Source organism: Carcharodon carcharias, chromosome 34, assembly GCF_017639515.1.
Source record: "Carcharodon carcharias isolate sCarCar2 chromosome 34, sCarCar2.pri, whole genome shotgun sequence".
NCBI lineage: Eukaryota > Metazoa > Chordata > Chondrichthyes > Lamniformes > Lamnidae > Carcharodon > Carcharodon carcharias.
This window is the reverse complement of record NC_054500.1, coordinates 21,192,071-21,215,191: the sequence shown is the minus strand read 5'-3', so window position 1 is coordinate 21,215,191 and position 23,121 is coordinate 21,192,071. Positions and strand designations below refer to the sequence as shown.

Genomic DNA, 23,121 nt, shown 5'->3' with positions numbered 1-23,121 from the left:
AGTGCAAGCTCTTGTAAGGGTCTCATGAAGGCCCCAAGCCTTCGCTAAATCTGGAGCCTTTTAAGGCCCTCGGAAGGTCAAGCAGCGCCAGAGGCGAGAAATGAGGCCTCAACAGCGCTGCCCACATCCCCGCAACAAACGTGGCTTCCCTCCGATGCAGTACTGAGGGACTGCTGCTCTGTCAGAGGTGCTGTCTTTCAGATGAGATGTTAAACAGAGGTGAAAGACCCCACAGCACTATTTCCAAGGTGAGCAGGAGAGTCCCCCTGCCCCGCCAGTGTCCTGACCAATATTTACACCTTAACCAACACCATTAAAAAACAGGTCATCTGGTCATTATCATATTGTGGGAGCTTGCTGTGCGCAAATTGGCAGCCTCACTTCCAACATTATGACAGTGACTACATTTCAAATATACCTTATTGGCTGTAAGGCGCTTTGAGACATCCTGAGGTCATGAAAGGCTCTATAAAAACGCAAGTGCTTTCTTATTTACACACGAGGGAAGAGTATAAACTTGGCCACTGATAGTGAACCGCTGAACACCAACAGGTCAGACAGGAAGACAAGAAAATCTGAAATACTCACAGCTTTGAGTTTCTTCACTGCATCTTCACACACGTGCATCCCACGGGACTCTTCCACCTCCACGTGACCTAAATACTGTTCAGAGAGAATAGGGTAGGTATTATTTCAAAATTATATCTGTCATGTTTTCTGTCTGAAAGTTTCACCCTGTTGGTGAGTTTAAAACTTCCCCGCACCCCCACTGCACCCACAAGCATGACCCTGCCCCTCTCCGTCTTTGGATCCTCCTCCAGTCCTATATCCGTCCCATCCCCCACCAACCCTTCCTCTACTTTTGGTTTCTGATGTTTTATCTCCTCATTCCCCATTTCTTTCACTATTGGCTTCTGGACTCTGCAATTTCCTCTCTAACTTCCTCCAGCCCTACAGCCCTCCCAGGTCTCAGCACTCCTCCAATTCCGTCCTCTTAAGCATTCCCAGTTTCCATCGCTCCACCACATTGGCGGCCACGCCTTCAGCTGCCTGGGCCATAAGTTCTGGAATTCCCTCTTCTGGCTGGAGAGCCTAGAATTAGGAGCCATTTTCTCAGGATAAGGGGGTGGCCAATTTGGAGTGAGATTTGGAGAAATTTCTTCACTCAGAAGGGTGGTGAATCTTTGGAACTCTCTACCCCAGAGAGCTGTGGATGCTCAATCATTGAGTATATTCAAAACAGAGATCAATAGATTTTAGGCAATAAGGGATATGGAGTTAGTGCAGGAAGGTGAAGTTGAGATAGAAGATCAGCCATGAGCTTATTAAGGGTGCAGCAGGCTCAAGGGGCTGAATGCCTTTTTCCAGCTCCGATGTTCTAAAGCCTCTCCGCCTTTCTCTATCCTCCTCTAAGACATCCCTTCAAACCTACCGCGTTGACCAAATGATTGGTCACCTGGCCTTTGTCATGGTCAGTGTGAAAATTTTGTCTGACCAGGAGATTTTGTGTGAAGGGCCTCAGCGCTTTCTTCCCGCCTTTAAAAATAACCGCGAGGGGTTGTACTCACCCTAACTGGGAAACTGCACTTGCCCTTGCGAACGGCTTCCTCGTCAGCTTGCCACTGGTGGGGGCGGCTGGCCTCAGGTACATATGGCTGTTTCTTACGGCGCAGGCTCTGTCTCAGCTTGTTCATGGCGGGGCCCCTCTCCCTGCACGGCGGGGGTGGGAGGATAAAAAATACCCACAATTAACACATTCCATTGTTTCAGTCCTGACAAGCCTCCCGTTCACCAGTACCGGGGGAGTGCTGCTCTGTCACAGGTGTCGTCTTTCGGGACCAAAGCACTAAACCCAGCTTCCTGTCTGTCCTGTCAGGGGGGGGAAGTAAAAGCTCCTTCAGCTCATGAAACACCAGAAGGGACCAGTGGGGCCGAATGGCCTGGTCCTGTGCTGTAAATGTTATGTAAGTGTGGCAATATTTGAGAGTGGGAAATTTTTCCTCGGTGCTCTGGTCAATTTTTATCCCTCAATCAACATCACTAAAAACAGACTATCTGCTCATTTCCTATCACCGTCTATGGTAGCATGCCAAAGGTATTATTGTTCATAAATGAAAGTTAAGAAAACTTCCTAACCCAGACAGTGGTGAGAATGTGGAGCTCACTACCATAGGGTGTGGTTGAGATGAATGGGATAGATGCATTTAAGGAGAAGCTGCATAAACACATGTGGGAGAAAGGAATAAAGAGGATATGTTGACAGGGTGAAATGAAAAGGGGAGGAGGTTCGTGTGGAGCATAAAACAGCAGCACGGAGCAGATGGGCAGAATGGCCTGTTTCTGCGCTGCAAATTCCATGTCATTCTGTCCAATAAATCTTTCTCTCGAGTTTATGGTTATTTCAAACACCACTAGAGGGACCTCTTCTTGCACTAAAAGGTATAACATTGCCCTCGGCCAATGTAAAACTAGAATTGGTGCAATACAGTTGGGCAAAGTCCTTTGCCAGTGAAAGGAACACTGAGACAAAATGCAGTTTGCTCCTCTCCCCCATCCTATGACCAGTGGGTGCTGACAGCTCACCAGCACTTAGACCAAGATGGCCTTTCATTATAGGTAAGCCTAGGGGACGAGTGCTGGACTGCTATTGGTGGAAGGCATCAAAGCCGTGGCCAATCAAGTGCTCACCCACCCCCCCCCAGACACATACAAATACTGACCAGCAGGGAGCGCTGAAGCGTAAATAGCCATCTGAAGGCCACTCTATTAGCAAGAAGTCAACACCTTCCCTTCCGACCATGATGTACTCACTTGGCCAAGGCTGGGCTTAACCCTGAGAGGCTCCTGAACTTGATGTCTCAGTTACTGCCTGAACCATAGACCCCCCCCCTTCCCTCCCAAACCATCCCACGTATATTTTTAAATTCTTTCTTTATATATGACCACAGCTGGCAAGGCCAGCATTTACTGCCCATCCCTAATTGCCCTTGAACTGAGTGGCTTGCTAGGCCAGTTCAGAGGGCAGTTAAGAGTCAACCACATTGCTGTGGGTCTGGAGTCACATGTACAACAATCTGGTAGTTTCATACTTTTTGTTATTAAAGAACTGGCATTTTATTCCAGATTAATTAATTAACTGAATTTAAATTCCCCCAGATGCCATGGTGGGATTTGAACTCATATCTCTGGAGCATTCACCCAGCTCTCTGGATTACTAGTCCAGCAACATTACCACTCTAACTCTTCCAACTGACACTCAAGTCAAATAAAATTATCCCACATTACACAGCCCAAGGAACCTTTTGGTAAGAAGATACCAAATGTTACCTTCAAAAATAAAAACACACACATTCTCACATACCCACACTCTCACACACACACACGTACACACACACACACACCCACAGCCTTCAGGCCGCAGGGAATTGTAAAACTCTAGTTTCCCCATATCCAACTTATTGAAAAAAAATCATAGGGTGTGGGCATCACTTGCATTTATTGCCCATCGCTAATTGCCCTTGAGAAGGTGGTGGTGAGCTGCCTTCTTGAACCGCTGCAGTCCATGTGGTGTAGGCACGCACATAGTGCTGTTAGGGAGGGAGTTCCAGGATTTTGACCCAGCGACAGTGAAGGAACGGCGATATATTCCCAAGTCAGGATGGTGAGTGACTTGGAGGGGAACTTGCAGGTGGTGGTGTTCCCATGTGTCTGCTGCCCTTGTGGTAGGGGTTGTAGGTTTGGAAGGAGTCTTGGTGAGTTGCTGCAGTGCATCTTGTAGATGGTCCACACTGCTGCTACAGTGCATCAGTAACTATGTTCCTTTAATGTTTGGAAAGCAGACCCCTCCCCTTTAACTACATTGGCTGCAAAGCATGCGATTTGAGAACTGGTTACACTGCATGCCATAAACTGCGATCCCAGAGGCAGCATTACTCCAACGCCCATTGATTCATTTTCCTGCCTCTTCACAAAAGATACTTTCCAAACATTAATCACTCGCAGATTTAGATTTGTTCATTTTCATGGCTCTGGCCATAGTTCCAGTAAAACAATAATCTTCAATTTCAACCTGTGTCCTTGCTCTCACAACAAGTGTCAGTCATACAGGGTAAGGTGCGGACTGTCCCTTTGAACAAGGTTGTGTGCCAGACAGAGAGAGAAAGCGACAGAGAGAGTGAGACAGAGCAACATGGTAAGGAAGTGACAGACAGAATAAGAGACTGCGTCAAATAGTGAGAAGGACGAGGGATAAGTGTGACATGAAGAAGGCAAGAGAGGGAGGAAGTAATGTAGGAGAGAGAGAAAAAAACAAACACATGCGAGACAGGGCAGCTCTAAAATATGTTCACTCAATATTTCTTTTTTTGAAAGAAAATCAAACCCAGCTGGAGGAAAATTCCAGAAAGTGAGGCCTGGAGATTCTCTGGGAATCATTTCTTTTACAGCCAAATAAAAATATAAAACAATCCAAAGTTCACATCAGCAACAGCTGCCCAGCTGTTCAAACAGCCCTGTACAGCCTGAGACAGACAGAGAGAGAGAGAGAGAGAGACATAGAGAGACAGAGAGACATAGAGAGAGAGAGCGAGGATGAGAGATAGAGAGAGAGACATGGAGAGACAGAGAGAGGCAGAGAGAGAGACATGGAGGGAGAGGCAGAGAGAGAGAGGCAGGGGGAGAGACAGAGAGAGGGGAAGAGAGATAGAGAGAGAGACTTGGAGAGGCAGAGAGAGAGAGGCAGAGAGAAAGAGACAGAGAGAGAGACATAGAGAGACAGAGAGACATAGAGAGAGAGACCGAGGATAAGAGACAGAGAGAGAGACATGGAGGGAGAGGCAGAGAGAGAGAGGCAGGGAGAGAGACAGAGAGAGAGGGGAAGAGAGATAGAGAGAGAGACTTGGAGAGGCAGAGAGAGATAGAGAGACATGGATAGAGAGAGAGAGGCAGAGAAAGGGAGACACAGTGAGAGAGACAGAGTGAGAAAGATAAACAGAGAGAGAGAGAGTGAGAGAGAGAGGGAGTGAGAGACAGAGAGAGACAGAGAGGGAGTGAGAGACAGAGAGACACAGAAACAGAGAGAGAGACAGAGAGGGAGTGAGAGATAGACAGAGAGGGATGGAGACAGAGAGACAGAGACAGAGAGAGAGAGGCAGGGACATGGCGAGGGTGTGGGACACGGAGCGGGTGAAAGAGCTGGTGTGTGAGAGAGATACAGAGAGAAAGAAAGAGAGGCAGAGAGGGGGAGGGAGACAGGGAGGGGGAGACAGAGAGAGAGACAGAGAGAGTGAGCAGGAAGGGAGAGAGAGGAGGAGACAGAGAGAGGGGGAGATAGACAGAGAGGGGAGACAGAGAGAGAGAGAAAGAGAGAGGGGTGGTGAGAGAGGGAGTGGGGAGAGAGAGGGGAGAGAGAGAGGGGGGAGGGGAGAGAGGGTGAGAGAGAGAGGGGAGAGAGAGAGAGAGAGGGGAGGGGAGGGGTGAGAGGGAGAGTGGGGAGGGGGAAGAGAGATGGGGGAGGGGGGAGAGAGATGGGGAGGGGTGAGAGAGATGGGGAGGGGTGAGAGAGATGGGGAGGGGTGAGAGAGATGGGGAGGGGGAGAGAAAGAGGGGGAGGGGGAGAGAGAGGAGAGAGAGAGAGGGGAGAGAGAGAGAGGCGGAGGGGCAAGAGGGGGAGAGGGGGGGAGGCGGGAGGAGGGGGGGAGGGGAGAGAGACACCAAGAGAGGCATACATAAACAGAGTGAGAGTGAGAGAGAGACAACACACAGGGAGACATAAAGAGACAGGCACAGAGAGAGACATACCGACAGAGAGAGAGAGAGAGAGAGACCAAGAGAGAGAGAGTCTCCTGCAGGCAAAGGAAACATCACATGGGACTGAGCAACAATCCTGGGTCACGAGGAGCCTGGCACTGATCGTTAGCAGAGACCTCACTAATGATTTCATTCGAATTTATGTAAGGTTGTGGTATAGTACACAGCTGGTTATTAATGTTGATCATATTTTGTTACCCGAGGGCACTTATCTTAATGTTTCAAACTCCAGTTTGCTGATACTGGGGAAATTCACTGCCATCTCTCCAAGGTTTGACAAAAAACAGCTTAACCATCGAGAGTGTACGCGGAGTAAGTGAAGTGAGCAGGGAAATGATGGCTGCATTGAAAACCAACTCCCTCTCCCAGGGTTCTGGTTAGGAAATGGGTGGAGGAACAGGTAAGGGGAGGGTGGGGGGTGGGGGGGGGGGTGGGGGAGGGTGGGGGGTGGGGGGGGGTGGTGGGGGAGGGGGGGGGGGGGGGTGGGGGGTGGGGGGGGGGTGGGGGAGGGTGGGGGGGGGGGGGGGGTGGGGGGGGGGGGGTCTCTCTTTTGGGAGTTTTGCAGAATAGTCCCAAAAGGGTCGGATTGTACACAAGACTTGTGGCCTTCAGGGAAAAATTAAGTGGACTGTAATCCCAAAAGCTTTGGGCAAAATTCCACAATCCCACACAATAAGCCGTGCATTATATTGCAACCTTTTAGAATGCTCCAAAACACTCTACAGTCAATCTTTTGAAGCGTAGTAACCATTGTAATGTAATGTAACCATTGTAACCATTGTAATGTAACCATTGTAATGTAATGTAACCATTGTAACCATTGTAATGTAACCATTGTAATGTAATGTAACCATTGTAACCATTGTAATGTAACCATTGTAATGTAATGTAACCATTGTAACCATTGTAATGTAACCATTGTAATGTAATGTAACCATTGTAACCATTGTAATGTAACCATTGTAATGTAACCATTGTAATGTAGGGAACACAGCAGTTAATTTGCACACAGCAAGATCCTGCAAACAGCAACGTGATAAAGATCAGGTAACCCTGTGTTCAGGGATATTGATTCAGGGGTAAATATTGGCCAGGACACCGGGGATAACTCCCCCCTGCTCTTCTTCGAAATAGCGGCTGTGGGGTTTTTTTCTGTTTTACTCGAGAGGGCAGACAGGGGTTTCTGGTTCAACGTCTCATCTGAAAGCAGGCACCTCTGACAGTGCAGGGCTCCCTCAGCACTGGCACGGGGAGGCTCAGTCTGGATTTTGTGCTCGAGTGTCTGGAGTGGGATTTGGACCCATAACCTGCGGAGTCGGAGGCGAGTGTGTTACGAAGTGACACATGCAAACATCTAGCTTAATCTGATGGGCAGGTTCCTTTTGCGAGATATCACTACCTCTGATGGCTGTCTGGGCTCTTGCCCTTGGGAGAGCAGTCAAAGGGAGTTACATTTCCTGAATGTACAAATGCCGTGAGATCTAATGCAGGTTACTCCCAGTTACAGATATAGAATTACAGCACAGATGCAGCCCAACTGCTTCATGCTGTACGTGTACCTCCTCCCTCTCACCCTTTCAACATATCATTCTATTCCTTCTTCCCTCGTGTACTTGTCTAGCTTTACCTTAAATCAACTACTCCCTGTGGTCACGAGTTCCACATTCTCAGTGATCCAGCTATTTATCTCGCTTTGTACCCAAAGCTGCTTTGCATCATCACAGAGCGTGAGAGACAGTACAATCCCTCCTCTGCGCTTCTCGTGTTGTTGAGTAAATAAAAGCTGTCCGCTGCCACGAGCAATCGCATCAGCCTGCGTGGGACCCAGAGGTCTGCGCGCTCCCTTCTCTCACACTCATTAAAATCAAACAAAAAGACCCACATTAGGGACGTGGAAGAAAAATAGATTGACAGCTCGTAGTAGGAGGCCAACAAGCTCCTGGCCCCGGTGGGGGAGGTGTTGGGGTTGTGGTTGGCGGATGGTGGTGGTGGGCAGGCGATGGTGGGTCGTCTGTTCCAGTGGATGGTTTGACCCAGGCCTCAACCACAGTCCCCTCTGGGCCAATTAGCATCATGTCAGGCTATGGTAATGAGGTGCTGGTTCGGGGGGCAGGGCTGTAGGTTGATTGCAAGGAGGGGATTTCACGGATACGGTGGGAGATCAGACAAGACTAATGTAATGTGATGATGATCGTTTATTCACTTTGGGTCTCTCCCTACCCCCTCCCACAACTCTCTCCCTTCCCCGCAACCTGCCACTTGGCTTGGTTCCCTAAGCATCAGACACTCCTCCACCCTCCCCTCCTTTCTCGGATGCAAACTGTCATTTTCCACACAGGAGCCCAGCTTACATTTCCAGTCAGACAATTCGGCAACAGAGGCCGGCACAGCCAGGGCCAATTCTCTTTTTATCCGGTATCTGTACATGAATGTAACTCCCTAACGTGGACGCGTTTGTACAAATGCACGCGCGCACACTCTGAAATGCAACATTTGAAGCTTGACGTTTATACACATTTCAGGAAATCATTTTCAAATCTCACGGGTCAAAAATGAAACATAGGAAGAGGTTCTGCAGCTCATCACCTTTGCCAAAAGGCAATCCATGGCCAGTGCGTTTTTTTTCAATTCATTCACAGGATGTAGGGCTTTTCTGGCTAGGCCAGGATTTGTTGCCCATCCCTAATTGCCCCTTGAGAAGATGGCGGTGAGCTGCCTTCTTGAACCGCTGCAGTCCGTGTGGTGTAGGCACACCCACAGTGCCTTTCTCCCACGTAGCAGTTTGATACAACTGAGTGTCTTGCTCGGCCATTTCAGAGTCAACAACTTTGCTCTGGGTCTGGAGTCACGTGTAGGCCAGACTGGGTAAGGACGGCAGATTTCTTTCCCTAAAAGGGGCATTGATGAACCAGACGGGTTTTTATGACAATCCAGTGATGATCTTGAAACTATCGGAAATAGCCTTTTATTTTAGATGTATTAACGAATTGAATTTAAAACTCCCCCAGCTGCCACAGTGGGATTTGAACCCATGTCTCTGAAGCATTACTCCAGGCCGCTGGATTACTAGTCCAGGAATGTTACCACTATGCCACTCGTTCCCCTTCCTACATCAGAGCAATTCCAGCCCTTGACACACAAGTCAGTCTGTGTGTACTTCAGTGTAACGCTGGGCACAGCCATTGCTCTGGGCAATGCTCTCCTGAATCAGCTAAGGATTGCCAACCCTCCAGGATGGCCCTGGAGACTCCAGGAATTGATGATTAACCTCCCAGGACACTGCGAGTAACCAGGGGGATGTTTCACTTACCATTTAGAAGCAGAAATGTTCAAAGTAAGAAGATAGAAAAAGGAAAAAACAAAGGCAATTTGATAGACAGTTGCAAATCAGCAAATCATCCAACCGGATGCCAAAGAATCTAATCACTTTCCAATTGGCCAGGGTGGCATGAGGATGGGCCTGTCAGTCAACAAATGAGAGGCAGCGTGGGGAGGTCATATGATGAAACCTACAGGGAATGCGTCCAACCAGAGGATCAGCAGGGAGGGTGGGCAGTTTGAATGTCCCATATGAAGAACAGCAGAATGCTCCCTCCTAAGACACACACTGGGAGCAATTTAGCTCAGAGCTCAAGTCCTGCAGTGAGACCATAGCCAACAACCTCCTGACCCAGAGGAGAGAGGGAGTTCAGCCAACAGTTAGGGACACAGCCCAAGATCTGCTGTGGAGCTGGTGTCTGAATTCAAATGAAACTCTAAACCAAAAAAACAATGGACACTAGATCTCTGTTCTCTTCCGATTCCAGCCTCTTGAGCATCCCCAATTTTAACTGCTCCACCACCATTGGTGGCCACGCCTTCAGCTGCCTCAGTCCTAAACTCTGGGAATTCCCTCCGTAAACCTCTCCACCTTTAAGACGCTCCTTCAAACTTACTCTTTGACTGTGCTTTTGGTCCTCGGTCCTAATATCTCCATATGCGGCTCAGTGTCAAATTTTGGCTGCTAACATCCTGTGAAGCATCTAGAGGCGTTTTACTACATTAAAGACTCTATAGAAATGCAAGTTGCTGTTTATGAAGGGTTTTTCAGACGCGAGCTAAATCGAGAAACCTTCTCACGATACTCTTTTTACCAACTGTGGATTAAAGCTTTATTCAAATCGGACATAAATCAGACACTTAGTCAGCCACGTAAACAAACTCCAAGCAAATTGATTTGTAGAACTGGTGGAGAATACTGATTCAAAGTAAACAAAATCTGCAGAGTTCACTGTTAACGTCTCCCAGATGTGCTCCACACCGCTGACTGTGAGAAAATGAACAGATCAGCAGTTTGGGCGACTGAGACCAAAGCTCAGTCTTAAATCTCCTAGACAACCTTTCCCTTGTAGTCTTGATTCTGTACTGGTGCCATTCCACCAACTGCTCCATCCCCCCAACTGCTCCATCCCCCGTCCCTTCCCTCTGCCTCCCATTCGCCTATTGCCCCCGGCCCCACCCCCTCCTCCGTCCCCCCTCCTCCTCCTCCTCCCATTCACCCCCCTCCTCCCATTCACCCCCTCCTCCTCCTCCTTGTCCCATTCACCCCCTCCTCCTCCTTCTTGTCCCATTCGCCCCCTCCTCCCATTCGCCTCCTCCTCCCATTCACCCCATCCTCCTCCTCCCCCCATTCACTCCCTCCTCCTTGTCCCATTCGCCTATTGCCCCCGGCCCCGCCCCCTCCTCCTCCTCCCATTCGCCCCTCCTCCTCCCATTCGCCCCCTCCTCCTCCTCCTCGTCCCATTTGCCCCCTCCTCCTCCTTGTCCCATTCGTCCCCTCCTCCCATTCACCCCCTCCTCCTTCTACCATTCGCCCCCTCCTCCTTCTACCATTCACCCCCTCCTCCCATTCACCCCTCCTCCCATTCACCCCCTCCTCCCCCTCCCATTCCTCCCACTCGCCTTCCCCTCCTCCACCTCCCATTCGCCCCCTCCTACTCTCCCCCTCCTCCTATTCACCCCAGCCTCCTCCTCCTCCCCCTCCCATTCGCCACTTCCCCCTCCCCCCCATTTGCCCATCACCCATACCCGCTCCTCCCATTCACCCACCACACCCCCCAGTGCTCGCTGGTCTATAGTGGCTCCCGGTCTGGCAACACCTCAAAATTCATATCTTTGATTTCAAATTCACATAAATCACTCCCCCGCCAATCCCCACACCCCCTCCCCCACAATTTGCCCCAACCTCTCTAATCTCCTCCAGCCCTACAACCCTCCGAGACCTCCGCACTCCTTCAATTCTGTAACCCTGCGCATCCCCAACTACCAGTGCTCCGCCATTGGCGGCCGTGCCTTCAGCAGCCTCGGCTCCGGAATTCCTTCCCTAAGGCTCGGTGCCTCCCTCTGTTCCCCGAAAACCCACCGCCTTGCCCAAATATCTCCCTGTGGTGGCGGGGTGTCAAAGTTCACCTGATTCTGTCCCTGTGCAGCACCTTGGGATATCTGACTAGGTTTCCACAGCTTTGAGGTTGGTGTGGACGAGAGGTAAGGAGGTTTCTTTTTGGGTGGAGGGTCCCGAAGATGGGGTCCCAGTATCAAGATAAGGGCCATGATCTTTTAGCGTGTCAGCGATTCCTTTCCCGGAGAACACATCCCTGCCATTGTTGCCTGTTCCGTGGCCATTTCACACCCCAGCAAGTGTTAATTCACTGAAGGGGAGATTTCCACCCTTCACTCAGGAAGAAGTCCTGCCTCAGAGACCACCCCCCCCACCCCCCACCGGACCCCTGAGCCAATCTGATTGGCCGGCAGCTCTCTGGTTCCCTGCAGCTCCAGGAGGTGCAGTGGACAGGACTGGGACTGCATGCAGTCCCTGGACCATAAGTCCCGGGAGTCCAGGACCAGCTAAGTGTGGGCATCTCAGGGTGGGGAGGGGAGGTAAGGCCCAGGGGTGCGAGCAGAAGGCAGCTGGGGTATTGGTAGAGAGCCTGGTACCTGTGGGGGGGAGGGGGGTGTCAGATTTTTGGAGGGGGGGGGGTGCCCGATGTTAAAAGGGGGCTGCGGGTGGAGGTGCCTCTCTCTCCTTCCTGGCCGAGGCCTGAACATGGTTTGTTTTCGGGCTCCCCCCCACCCCCCCAGTGCTGCTGAACCCCTCCCGCCAGCCCGAAAATAGAGGTTGGGTGGGAAACGGCCTTTAAGTGGTCAATAATTGTCCATTTAAAGGGCCTCACCTGAGGCAAGGGTGGGAGGTCTGACCAAGGCCTCGCCCATCCAAGCGTAAAATCGTGGAGAGATCGGGGCAGGCGGGACCCTGATCGGAAGGCCGTCCGAGAAATTTTACGGTCACCCCCCTTCTTATCCTACAAACCCGCCAGTGGAGGGGAGGGGGGGGATTAAATTCTGTCCAAGTCGTCGGACGGGGAGAAATTTCTTCACCTCAAGAGGTCTGTGAGTCTTTAAAATTCGCTACCCGAGAGAGCGGTGGACGCTCAGTTCTTGAGAGAGAGATTTATAGATTTTCGGATACTAAGAATATTGGGAGAGCGCGGATGAGGTGGCATTGAGGTGGAAGGTCAGCCATGATCTTATTGAATCGCAGAGCATGGCTCGAAGGGCAGAGTGGCCTCCTGCTGCTCCTACACGCTGTGTTCTGAAATCCGTGTGTGATCAGATCGGCAATGTGCCAAGAGGTACAAAAACAGACCATTTAAGAAGGGCTTCTCGAGAGGCTAGAGTGCGGTAGAGACTGGCTTTACACACACCATCAGTGTTTGAAGGGATGTCACTGCTGAGGAACCACCAGTGATTATGTAGCTGCCAGGTAGCAAATTCAAATCAGCAGATTAATTATTTTGAGGTGACGTGGCTGCAGCCTTATCTCTCCATGCAGAGTGTGCAGGGAGTGGAGCATGGAAATGGATGAGCATCATGCAATTTGCCTTCTTTGACTCACAGCCAAGGGGGAATGGAGGAGAGAGAAAGGAGGACAAGAAGGCCAATGAATTGCAGTGTAAACTGGCTCCGATTTAGAATCATACAGCACTGAAGGAGGCCATTCAGCCCATTGTGCTTGTGCTAGTTCTTTAAAAGAGTTATGCAATTAGTCCCACTGCTCTGTTCTTTCCTCATAGCACTGCAAATTTCTCTTATCTAATTTATCTAACTCCCTCGAGAGTCACTATTGAATCTGCTTCCACTGTCCTTTTCAGGCAGTACATTCCAGGATATAACAATCGCCCTCCTGGCTTTTTGGTGATTACCTTAAATCTGTGCGTCTCTGGTTACCAGCCCTCCTGCCAGTGCAACTAGGTGCTCCCTATTTCTTTTGTTCCCCCTTCATTCTTTCATGGGATGTGGGCAGGGTTTGCAGCCCATCCCTAATTGCCCTTGAACTGAGTGTCTCGCTAGGCCATTTCAGAGGGTACCTAACAGTCAACCACATTGCTGTGGGGATCCGGAGTCACATATAAACCAGACTGGAAACACATAAACCAGACAGCAGAATTCCTTCCCTAAAGAGGCATTAGTGAACCAGATGGGTTTTTACAACAATTGATGATAGTTTCATGGTCACCCTCACTGAGACTAGTTTTATATTCCAGATTTATTAATTGAATTTAAATTCCACCAGCTGCCGTGGTGGGCACTGTACCAAAGCCCCCAGAGTGTTAGCCTGGGCCTCTGGGTTACAAGTCCAATGACATTACCACTACGCCACCAGCTCTATCAAAACCCTGTTATAATTTTGAACGCCTCTATCTTAGCTCAAGATTTTGCTCCTCCGTCCTAATTACCATCTTCATCTCAGAATCTCCAGACTGAGGTCAGTCCCAACTCCTTTACCTGATAGCAGGCGGATGAAGCAATGAATTCCACAAGGCGGGGGGGCATAATACTAGAGGAGGCGGTGGGGCAGTGATAACGCTACTGGACGCTAATCCAGAGGCCCAGGATAATGCTCTGGGTTCAAACCCCACCACGGCAGCTGCTGGAATTTAGGTGCAATTAATTAATAATTTGCTGAAAAGAGAGACATGTCGAAGCTTTTCGTCTTACACTCATCAGGTCACTCGCAAGAATACCAATATAAGGGGAAAACAACAAATTTATAGTGCATGTGAAGAGAGTGCTGAATTGGTTGGCAAGTGGACTCTGATGGGTAGAGGCGTTGCCATGGATTACAATATAATTGTTGTTTTCCCCTTATTTTGGTATTCTTTTGGTGTCCTGATGAGTGCAAAATGAGAAGCCATAACATGTCTCTTTTTCAGCAATACTCAAGTTCTGTACCACCAAACGACTAATTAATAAAAGCTGAATTGAAAGCTAGTCTTGGTTTCATAGTCACTGTGAAACCATCATCGACTGCCATAAAAAGGGGAGGAAATCTGCCATCCTTACCCGGTCTGGCCTACATGAGACTCCAGACCCACAGCAATGTGGTTGACTCTTAACTGCCCTCTGAAATGGCCGAGCAAGTCACTCAAGGGCAATTAGGGATGGGTAACAAATGCTGGCCTTGCCAGCGATGCCCAAATCCCATGAAAGAATAAACACACTTAGGAGCCAATAAGATCCATGAGTCTGACATCGAGCGACCTTCCAGTGCTGTTAAACTGCCTCAACAAGATATCAGGAATGAGCAGCCAGATAATCACCTTCAGGAGGATCTGAAATGCACTGCCCTAGAGTGTGGTGGAGACAAGGTGATGGGGAAAGGACGGGGAAGTGGGACTGGGTGAGACATGGTGGGTCGAATGGCTTTCTCCTGTGCTGTAGCCATTCAGCCATTCCTGGAGATTCGGATTGTAACTTGATATTTGATATTAAATATTAATTATGCGGTAACACATTTTAATTATGTTATTTAGCCTGGCAGAAAAGCTCAAAGGGATAAGAGGAGAATTTTATTCTAATCTGGAATGCATTGCCTAAAAACAATAACAGCTTTGGAAAGGGAATTAGATATAGTTTAGAAAAAAGCGAACGTTTGCAGATGTGGAGAAAGAGCAGTGGGACCTATTGGAGCTGGTGCAGGCACAATGGGCCGAATGGCCTCCTTCTGTGCCATAAGGTTCTATTCAAGCAAGCCAGCAGTGGCTCAGTGGGTAGCGCTCTCTCCCGAGAGTCAGGAGGTTGTGAGTTCAACCCAGCCCCAGAGACTCGAGCATAATCCCCAGGCTGACAACCCCAAGTGCAGTGCTGGGAGAAGTGCTGCATTGTCAGGGGTGCCCCCTTGGGAGGGTATAAAAAAAAAACCCCACTGCCATTATTTCAAATATAAGGGAGTGTTCTGCCTGGGGCCAACAGTTATCCCTCAACCAACATCACTAAGAACAGATTATCTGGTCATTATTGCAATCCTGATTGTGGGAGCTTGCTGTTCACAGACTGGCTGCTGGGTTTCCTATAAGACAATAGTGACTATGGCCGAAACTTTCCGGTCCCACCCACCGTGGGAATCATCATGGGCGGGATAGAAAATTTAATGGACCAGCAAGAGGTCTGTTGACTTTGGGTGGGAATTTGGGAATGGAAGATCCCGCCCTACATTTTGATAAGTAGTTAATTGGCTGTAAAGTGCTTTGGGGGCTGCAGGAGATTGTGAAAGGTGCTACAGAAATGCAAGTCTTTCTTTCCTTCTATTTTCAAAGTATTAAGTGACTTTCTTTCATCGACAGCCAACAGAAGAGCCTGTGGGAGATTCCTCAAACACAGCAATCAGCTGCTGGCAAGTGGGATCTCTCCGAAGGCTTGGTACAGCCACAGTGACTCCACGAACCCAGCCATATTAATCATGAATAAAGTTGGCTGGGTAAGGTGAGCCCTTGGTCCACAGCACAGGAAGTGGCAAAAAGCGTAACCGTGACGAGTCAGGTCTACTGAGGTGTCACAATGGATTCAAACTGCTGCTCCCCCACGTTAATTCGAACAAAGGGAGGGACTGCTCTTTCTGCACCTCCCACTCTAGAGATTTGAGCACAGAATCCAGTGCAGGAGGGAGGGAGAGCTGCAGTGCCAGAGGTGCCATCTTTCAGAGGAGAGGTTGAACCTGCCCTCTCAGGCGGATGCAACAGCTCTTATGGCCACCATTCTGAAGACGAGCAGGGGAGCTCTCCCCTGTTCCCTGGCCAATATTCACCCCTGCACCGACGTCACTAAACAATTGGACATGATCACATTGTGCACAGCAAGATCCCACAAACAGCAAATGGACCTCTGCATTTCCTACTTTACGCCAGTGACCACACTTCAGAAAGCAGCTGTTTGGCTGTAAGATGCTCTGGTTGGTTCTGAGGTGGTGACAGGGGCTGGCGAAATACAAGTTAGTTTTCTGAACCGTCCGCCGAGACCGGCCAACTCATCACAGGCTGGGTGTAACCCAGTCCTCAGAAGGATGCTTGTAAGATGACGGAGTCACTTTAGAAAGGAGCGAACAAGAGACGTGTCAGTGATTCATCAACGTCAACCCTGAGAACACATCACTTCTTGCCAAAGTCAACGAGGCCTGCACCTGCTGAGAGAGGCACATCCAGACACATGCACGTCACGGGCTCAATGGCACTTATACCCCCTTAGGCCAAGACTTCTCTTCAAAAGGAGTAAGAGCAGCAAACAAACTTCTCGCACGGCCATCCTGACTGCCTCAGCTGTTACCAAGTGGTGACACCCTAAGCCTGTCATCATCCATCACTGTCACACACTCAGCCTGGGCCCACACCGGGGTCAGGGGTCACAGCCAAGCAGCTGTAGCCTCTTTGGGAAGAGAAATAAAGTCAAATTCAGGTTTTTTTTTTCCTTTTGTTTTAATTGGAAGGGTGAAGCAGGAAACTTTTCTTTGGGAGGGATTGACAGAGCATCTGCGTTCTGTCTGAATGGGAAATAGCTGTGGTCTAGGAGTGGGATCCCTGGAGAGAACCAATACCATCCCTCATCCCCTCAGTCCGCAGCTCCACCATGGGCCTGTGGGGAAGTTGAGCTTCCTTCCATTTGGCAGAGAGGGAAGGATCACTCAATGTAGGACTAAAACTCCAGCACCTTCAGGAATCACACTACTTCACATCTGGCAAAGCTTTCTCTCAGTGAAATAACCAAGAACTGCTTATTTCAACAAATCCACGGCCAAACTGAAACTGCAAAATGTCAGGATGATGTAGCTTGTTAAAACAAAAAGTTACAACTGATTGTCTCGTGCAGAGAGCAGGGAGCAAGAGGGATCAGGCAGGGGGCCCAAGGGGGGAGCAGAGAAAGAGGACGGAGAAAGAAACAGAAAAGAGATGTCAGATGTGCTTGCAAACCATTGAAATGCAAGCTTGAAAATGCCCTTAAAAACAACACAACACATCCCAATTCTACCAAGACTACTAAAAGCCATTAACTACCCGATTACCAATTCCATTGAGCCAGACTCAATGATACTGCAATCAAACCAGTTAGATTCAGATTTCCGCAGCATCATTTCTAAACATGGTCACGGCATCAGTCCAGAGACCTGCTGGAGAGGGAGTGGAACAGTATCTGATTAATACCCAGTACCTGCACTGTGACTGGATGGTTATCAGAAGCAGAAGTCCAGAGATTTTCAGCACCTCGAGTGACTGGGATTATTCCCACTGGTCAAACAGTCTAGACAGCGAGTGCTTCGTCAGGCCTGAGCTGGGGAATGCTAAATGAGCATTAAACTCTCATCTCTCAGGCAGAAGAAGGGTCTGAGTGATAGCGGGTTGAGCAGAGAAGGGCCAAGGGACAGACAAACAAGGTAATGATGACTTGAGGCTTCAGAAAAGGGCAGTTTCCCATCGTAGAAAAATCGAAGCAAATGGAAATTCAGGGAATTCACAGGCATCCACCGTATCCCAAAGTCAAAATTACCCCTATTATCTGTGATTGACCACTAAAGTCATTCACACGTCACATCTATAAGCAGAAAGGTATGGAAGGACATGCTGATAGGGGAGGGAGGGGACTTGCGTAGACCATTATTTTTATTCGTTCATGGGGTGTGGGCATCAATGGCTAGGCCACTATTTGTTGCCCATCCCTCATTGCCCTTGTGAATTACAGAATTGTGACAGCACAGAAGGAGGCCCATCATGTCTGCACCAGCTCTACGAATGAGCAATTTGCTTAGTGCCATTTTTCCACCTTCTCCTTGTAACCCTGCATACTTTTCCTTTTCAGATAGCAGTCTAATTCCCTTTTGAATGCCTCGATTGATCCTGCCTCCACCACACTCTCAGGCAGCGCATTCCACACTTTAACCACTCACTGCGTGAAAATGTTTTCTCTCATGTCACTTTTGCTCCTTTTGCCAATTGCTTTAAATCTGTGCTCTCTCTTTCTCGACCCTTTCACAAGTGGGAACAGTTTCTCCTTATCTACTCTGTCCAGACCCCTCAAGATTTTGAATACCTCTATCAAATCACTTCTCTCAACCTTCTTTTCTCTGAGGAAAACAGTCCTAATTTCTCCAAAACAAAAACAAAAATACCTGGAAAAACTCAGCAGGTCTGGCAGCATCTGCGGAGAGGAACACAGTTGAAGAGTCATTCGGACTCGAAACGTTAACTCTGTTCCTCTCTGCAGATGCTGCCAGACCTGCTGAGTTTTTCCAGGTATTTTTGTTTTTGTTTTGGATTTCCAGCATCCGCAGTTTTTTGCTTCTAACTTCTCCAATCTATCTTCACAACTGAAGTTCCTCATCCCAAGGAAAATTCTTGTGAACCTTTTCTGCACTCTCTCCAATACATTCACATCTTTCCTAAAGTACGCGCCCAGAACTGTACACAATACTCCAGCTGAGACCAAACTAGTGTCTTATACAAATTCAACATAGCTTCCTTGCTTTTGTAGTCATTGCTCCTATTAATAAAGCCTAGGATGCTGTATGCTTTATTAACCCGCTCTCAACCAGTCCTGCCACCTTTAATGACATACACATATACACTCAGGTCCCTCTGCTCCTGCACTCCCTTCAGAGTTATGGCCTTTATTTTATATTGTCATTCCATATTCTTCCTACCAAAATGAATCACTTCACATTTCTTTGCATTGAACTTCATTTGCCATTTATCCACCCATTCCATCAACTCGTCTATTGGCATTTGAAGTTCTACACTATTCTCCTCACACTTCACAATGCTTCCAAATGTTGTATCACCCACAAATTTTGAAATCGTGCCCTGTACACCAAGGTTTAAGTCATTAAAATATATCAGGGAGAGCAAGGGTCCCAACTCTGACCCCATGGGGAACTCCAGTATAAACCTTCCTCCAGCATGGAAATCATCCAGTAAACATGGTGGTGAGCAACTTTCTTGAACCGCTGGAGTCTATATGTTGTAGGCATAACCAAAATGCAGTTAGAGTGGAAGTTCCAGAATTTTGACCCAGAACACTAGTTGGGCCGAATGGCCTCTTTCTGTCCTGGATGCTCTATGTGGTCCTGCCTGCTCCTCAAAACATAACACAAGGCTTTACTTTCCTGCATACACGTTTCTCCAAATGTGTGGTAACCCAGTACTTGTGGGAACAGAGCACAAACGAGGAGGCTCCAATCACCCTCCCATAGAACTGGGAGTGCAAGGACTCAGCTTACAGTATTCAGGTCTCAGCACAGGTTGAAGGAACGAGGTTAACAAATTCTGGTACCAGTATCAGAGTAGAATTGGAACCCTCCCTCGCGTTTGGTGGTTGGGGATCGACAATCACCAACTCACTATTTAAGGTTGGAACCTCTGAAAGGTGGCACTGCAGGTTAAATAGTCAAAGCTTGAACCCAAAGCAACAACAACCAGAACCCATAACATAGTGAAACATCCCATGTGCTGCTTCACAGGAGTGTGGTGAAACAAACTGTGACACCGAGTTCCAAAAGGTGACCAAAAGCTTGGCCAAAGAGGAGGTGTAACGGAGGAGGCAGAGAGGTTTAGGGAGGGAGTTCCAGAGCCTGGTCCCAGGAAGCTGAAGGCACGGTTGCCAATGCTGAAATGATTAAAATTGGAATGCTCCAAGAGGCCAGAATTGGAGGAGTGCAGAGATCAGTGGGGTTGGAGGAGGTTGCCGAGATAGGGAGGGGAGGGGCCATGGAGGGATTCGAAACTAAGGATGAGAATTGTAAAATTTGAGGTGTAATTAGATGGGAACCAAGGTAGGTCAGAGAGGGCAGGGGTGACCAGTATACAGGTTTTGGTGTGTGTTTGGATATCTTTTGACTCAGAGATAAGACTCATTGACTACATATGGAGTCAAACTGAAATACAGGTAAAAAACAAATATAAACCTTTAAGAATACTGTACTTATTCAGCTTCAAGATATTACGAAGAAGTTGGTTTCCAACAAAAAGGCAGAATCAGGGTTATACGGTTCAAATGGAAGGCCATTACTGTCTGCGCTATCTCCCTGAAACAGTTAACCATTTAGTCTATTCCCCTGTTTAGTCTATTCTGCCCCCCAGTCAACAATTTTCTTTCGTGAATATTTATTCCATTATTCCTCATTTATATTTTTTTGATAGTTGTTCATGGGATGTGGATGTCACTGGTTAGGCCAATATTTGCTGCCCATCCCTAATTGCCCTTGAGAAGATGGTGGTGAGCTGCCTTCTTGAGCCGCTGCAGTCCATGTGGTGTAGGTACACCCACAGTGCTTTTAGGGAGGGAGTTCCAGGATTTTGACCCAGCGACAGTGAAGGAACGGCCGATATATTTCCAAGTCAGGATGGTGTGGGGCTTGGAGGGGAACTTGCAGGTGGTGGTGTTCCATGTGTCTGCTGTCCTTGTCCTTCTAGGTGGTAGTGGTTGTGGGTTTGGAAGGTGCTACCAAAGCAGCCTTGCTGCGTTATTTGGAAAATAAAGTTAGTTTCATGGTCACCATTACGGAGACTATCATCGATTGTTGTAAAAACCCATCTGGTTCACTGATGCCCTTTAGGGAAGGAAATCTGCCATCCTTACCCGGTCTGGCCTACATGTGAACCAACCTCACAGCAATGTGGTTGACTATTAACTGCCCTTTGAAATGGCCTAGCAAGCCACTCTGTTCAAGGACAATTAGGGATGGGCAACAAATATTGGTATTGCCAGCGATGCCCACATCCCATGAAAGAATAAGGAGAAAAAAATCTGCCAAGACTTGAGCATAAAATCTAGGCTTACACTCCTGGTGCAGTACTGAGGAAGTGCTGCACTGTCAAACATGAGGTCTTTTGAATGAGACATTAAGCCAACGCCCTGTACCTCCCTCAGGTAGACATAAAAAATCACATGCCACTATTTTGAAGAGGAGCCAGTGGGAGGCTTTCCCCTGGTGACCTGCCAATATTTATCACTCAATCAACATCACTAAACATACATCTTCTTGATCATTGTTTGTGGGAGTTTACTGTGTTCAAGTCGGCTGCCATGTGTTTCCTACATTTCATGACCTCAGGACATCTCAAAGTGCCTTACAGCCAATGAAACCTTTTAAAGTGCAGTCACTGGTGTAACGTAGGGAATTTTGGAATATTACATCCGAGAGAGAGGCCATTCAACCCATAGAGTCCATGACAGCTCTCTTATAGAGTCATCCAATCAATCTCATTCCACTAACTGGACTCCAATCAATAGTTTGTACAGATCGAGGGTTACCGCTTTAATGGTCGGAGTGATATTAAACTCTGGTTAGACTGCATCTTGAATCAGTTTGAACACCACACCTTAGGAAGAATATATTGGCCTTGGAGAGGGTGCAGTAGAGATTTGCCAGAATGATATCGAGGGTCAAGGATTAAATTGAAGACCTGTTGCACTGACAAATAAATATAGAAGATTAAGGAGTGATCTAACTGAGGTGTTTAAGATGATTAAAGGAACGATAGAGTGAAACTATTTCCTTTGTGGGGGTGGAGTCTAGAATAAGTGGATATCACATGAAAAATTAGAGCCAGGCTGTTCAAGGATGGGGGCATTGAGGGGGGGGAGTGGGGGGGGGGAGCAAAGTCAAGAGCACATCTTCGCACAAAAGGGTAGTAGAAATCTGGAATCATCTCCCCTGAAAAAGTGTTGAGGCTGAGGGTCAATTGGAAGTTTCAGAACAGAAAGCAATAGAAAAGGGATAGGGAAACCGAGGTGGGTAAATGGAGTTGAGATCCAGATCAGCCATGATGAAACTGAATGGGTTTGAGGGGCTGAATGGCCTCCTTCTGTTCCTAAAAGGTAGGAAATGAAAATATTTACTGTGGCCAGGCCAGGCTGGGAAATTAGCTTGGAAGCCACACAGGTCAAGAGCAGCAAAGTACAATGTTTGTTTGGGGAGGAATCACTGTTTCACTCACCTTCCAAAACATGCACACACACACCTCTATTAACCTGTAGGCCAGCAAAGAGTCAATGACTTGAAAGAAAGGAAAGAAGGAATAGAAGAGCAGAAACAGGTTGGAAGGAAGGATCAAATAAAGAAAAACAGATGGTTGGACCATGTGGCAGGAAAGTATCCACACAGGCAAAGTCATTATTGACTGCAGAACCCAGGTAGATGCACCTAAAGTATAGGTCAGTCAGGTTCTAAGTGAGTGGAGGAACAAGCTCATGGGGCCGAATGGCCTCCTCTTCTTCCTATGTTCTATTTAACCTTGTCTCGCTGGTATGAGTGGACTGTGTTCCGCTCACCAGCATCAGTGCCCCCTCTTTCAATAATAATAAAACCAGTCAGGCGAGTTTTAAGAACCAAGATAAAAGCAAAATACTGCAGATGCTGGAAATCTGAACAAAAACAAAAATGCCTGGACAAAAACAGTTTTAAGAACCTGCAGCTTCAGTTCACTAAGTTCAACCAGCAGTAACCTTACAGGGGAGGAGGCCATTCAGCCCATCATGTCTCTTTGAAAGGCCTATCCAAATCATTCCGCCTCTTTCCCCATATGCTTAAAAGTTTCTCCTTTTCAAACATTTATCTAACTCCCTTTTGAAAGTTACTCCTGCATCTGTTTCCACCAACCTCTCGGTCAGCTCGGTTTAGATCCCAACAGTTTGTTGTGTTGAAAAAGAGAAAGGCTTGCATTCATAATTGCCCTTTTCTCAATCATGAGACATCTCAAAAGCGCTTTACAGCCAAATGAAGTATTTTTGAACTGTAGTCGCTACTGTAATGTAGGAAACCACAAATCTCATCTCTACCAGCTTCCCCTAGTAAACCGCCACCCACCCCCCCACCTGCCAGGATTTTTTTGGCAATTGCTTTTAATCTGTGTCCTCTGGTTACCGACACTCTCACCACTGGAACAGTTTCTCCCCATCTCCTCGATCAAAAATCACAGCTTGTTCATTTTCTCTACATCCCTGGTCCCATTCCGG

The 23,121-nt window shown here is 48.1% G+C and overlaps 1 protein-coding gene across 2 annotated transcripts in view; it reads right to left on the bottom strand.

Moving 5' to 3' along the window:
• Positions 1–23,121, bottom strand: part of numbl (NUMB like endocytic adaptor protein) — a 166,812-nt gene that overhangs the window by 31,386 nt on the left and 112,305 nt on the right. For both annotated transcript variants that reach the window (XM_041179297.1, XM_041179298.1), the window contains exons 2-3: positions 1,569–1,710; positions 589–663 (exon numbers count right to left, since the gene is read on the bottom strand). In XM_041179297.1, coding sequence (XP_041035231.1) covers positions 589–663; positions 1,569–1,694 — 201 coding nt within the window. In that variant the 5' untranslated portion in view covers positions 1,695–1,710. The remainder of the gene's footprint in view (positions 1–588; positions 664–1,568; positions 1,711–23,121) is intronic.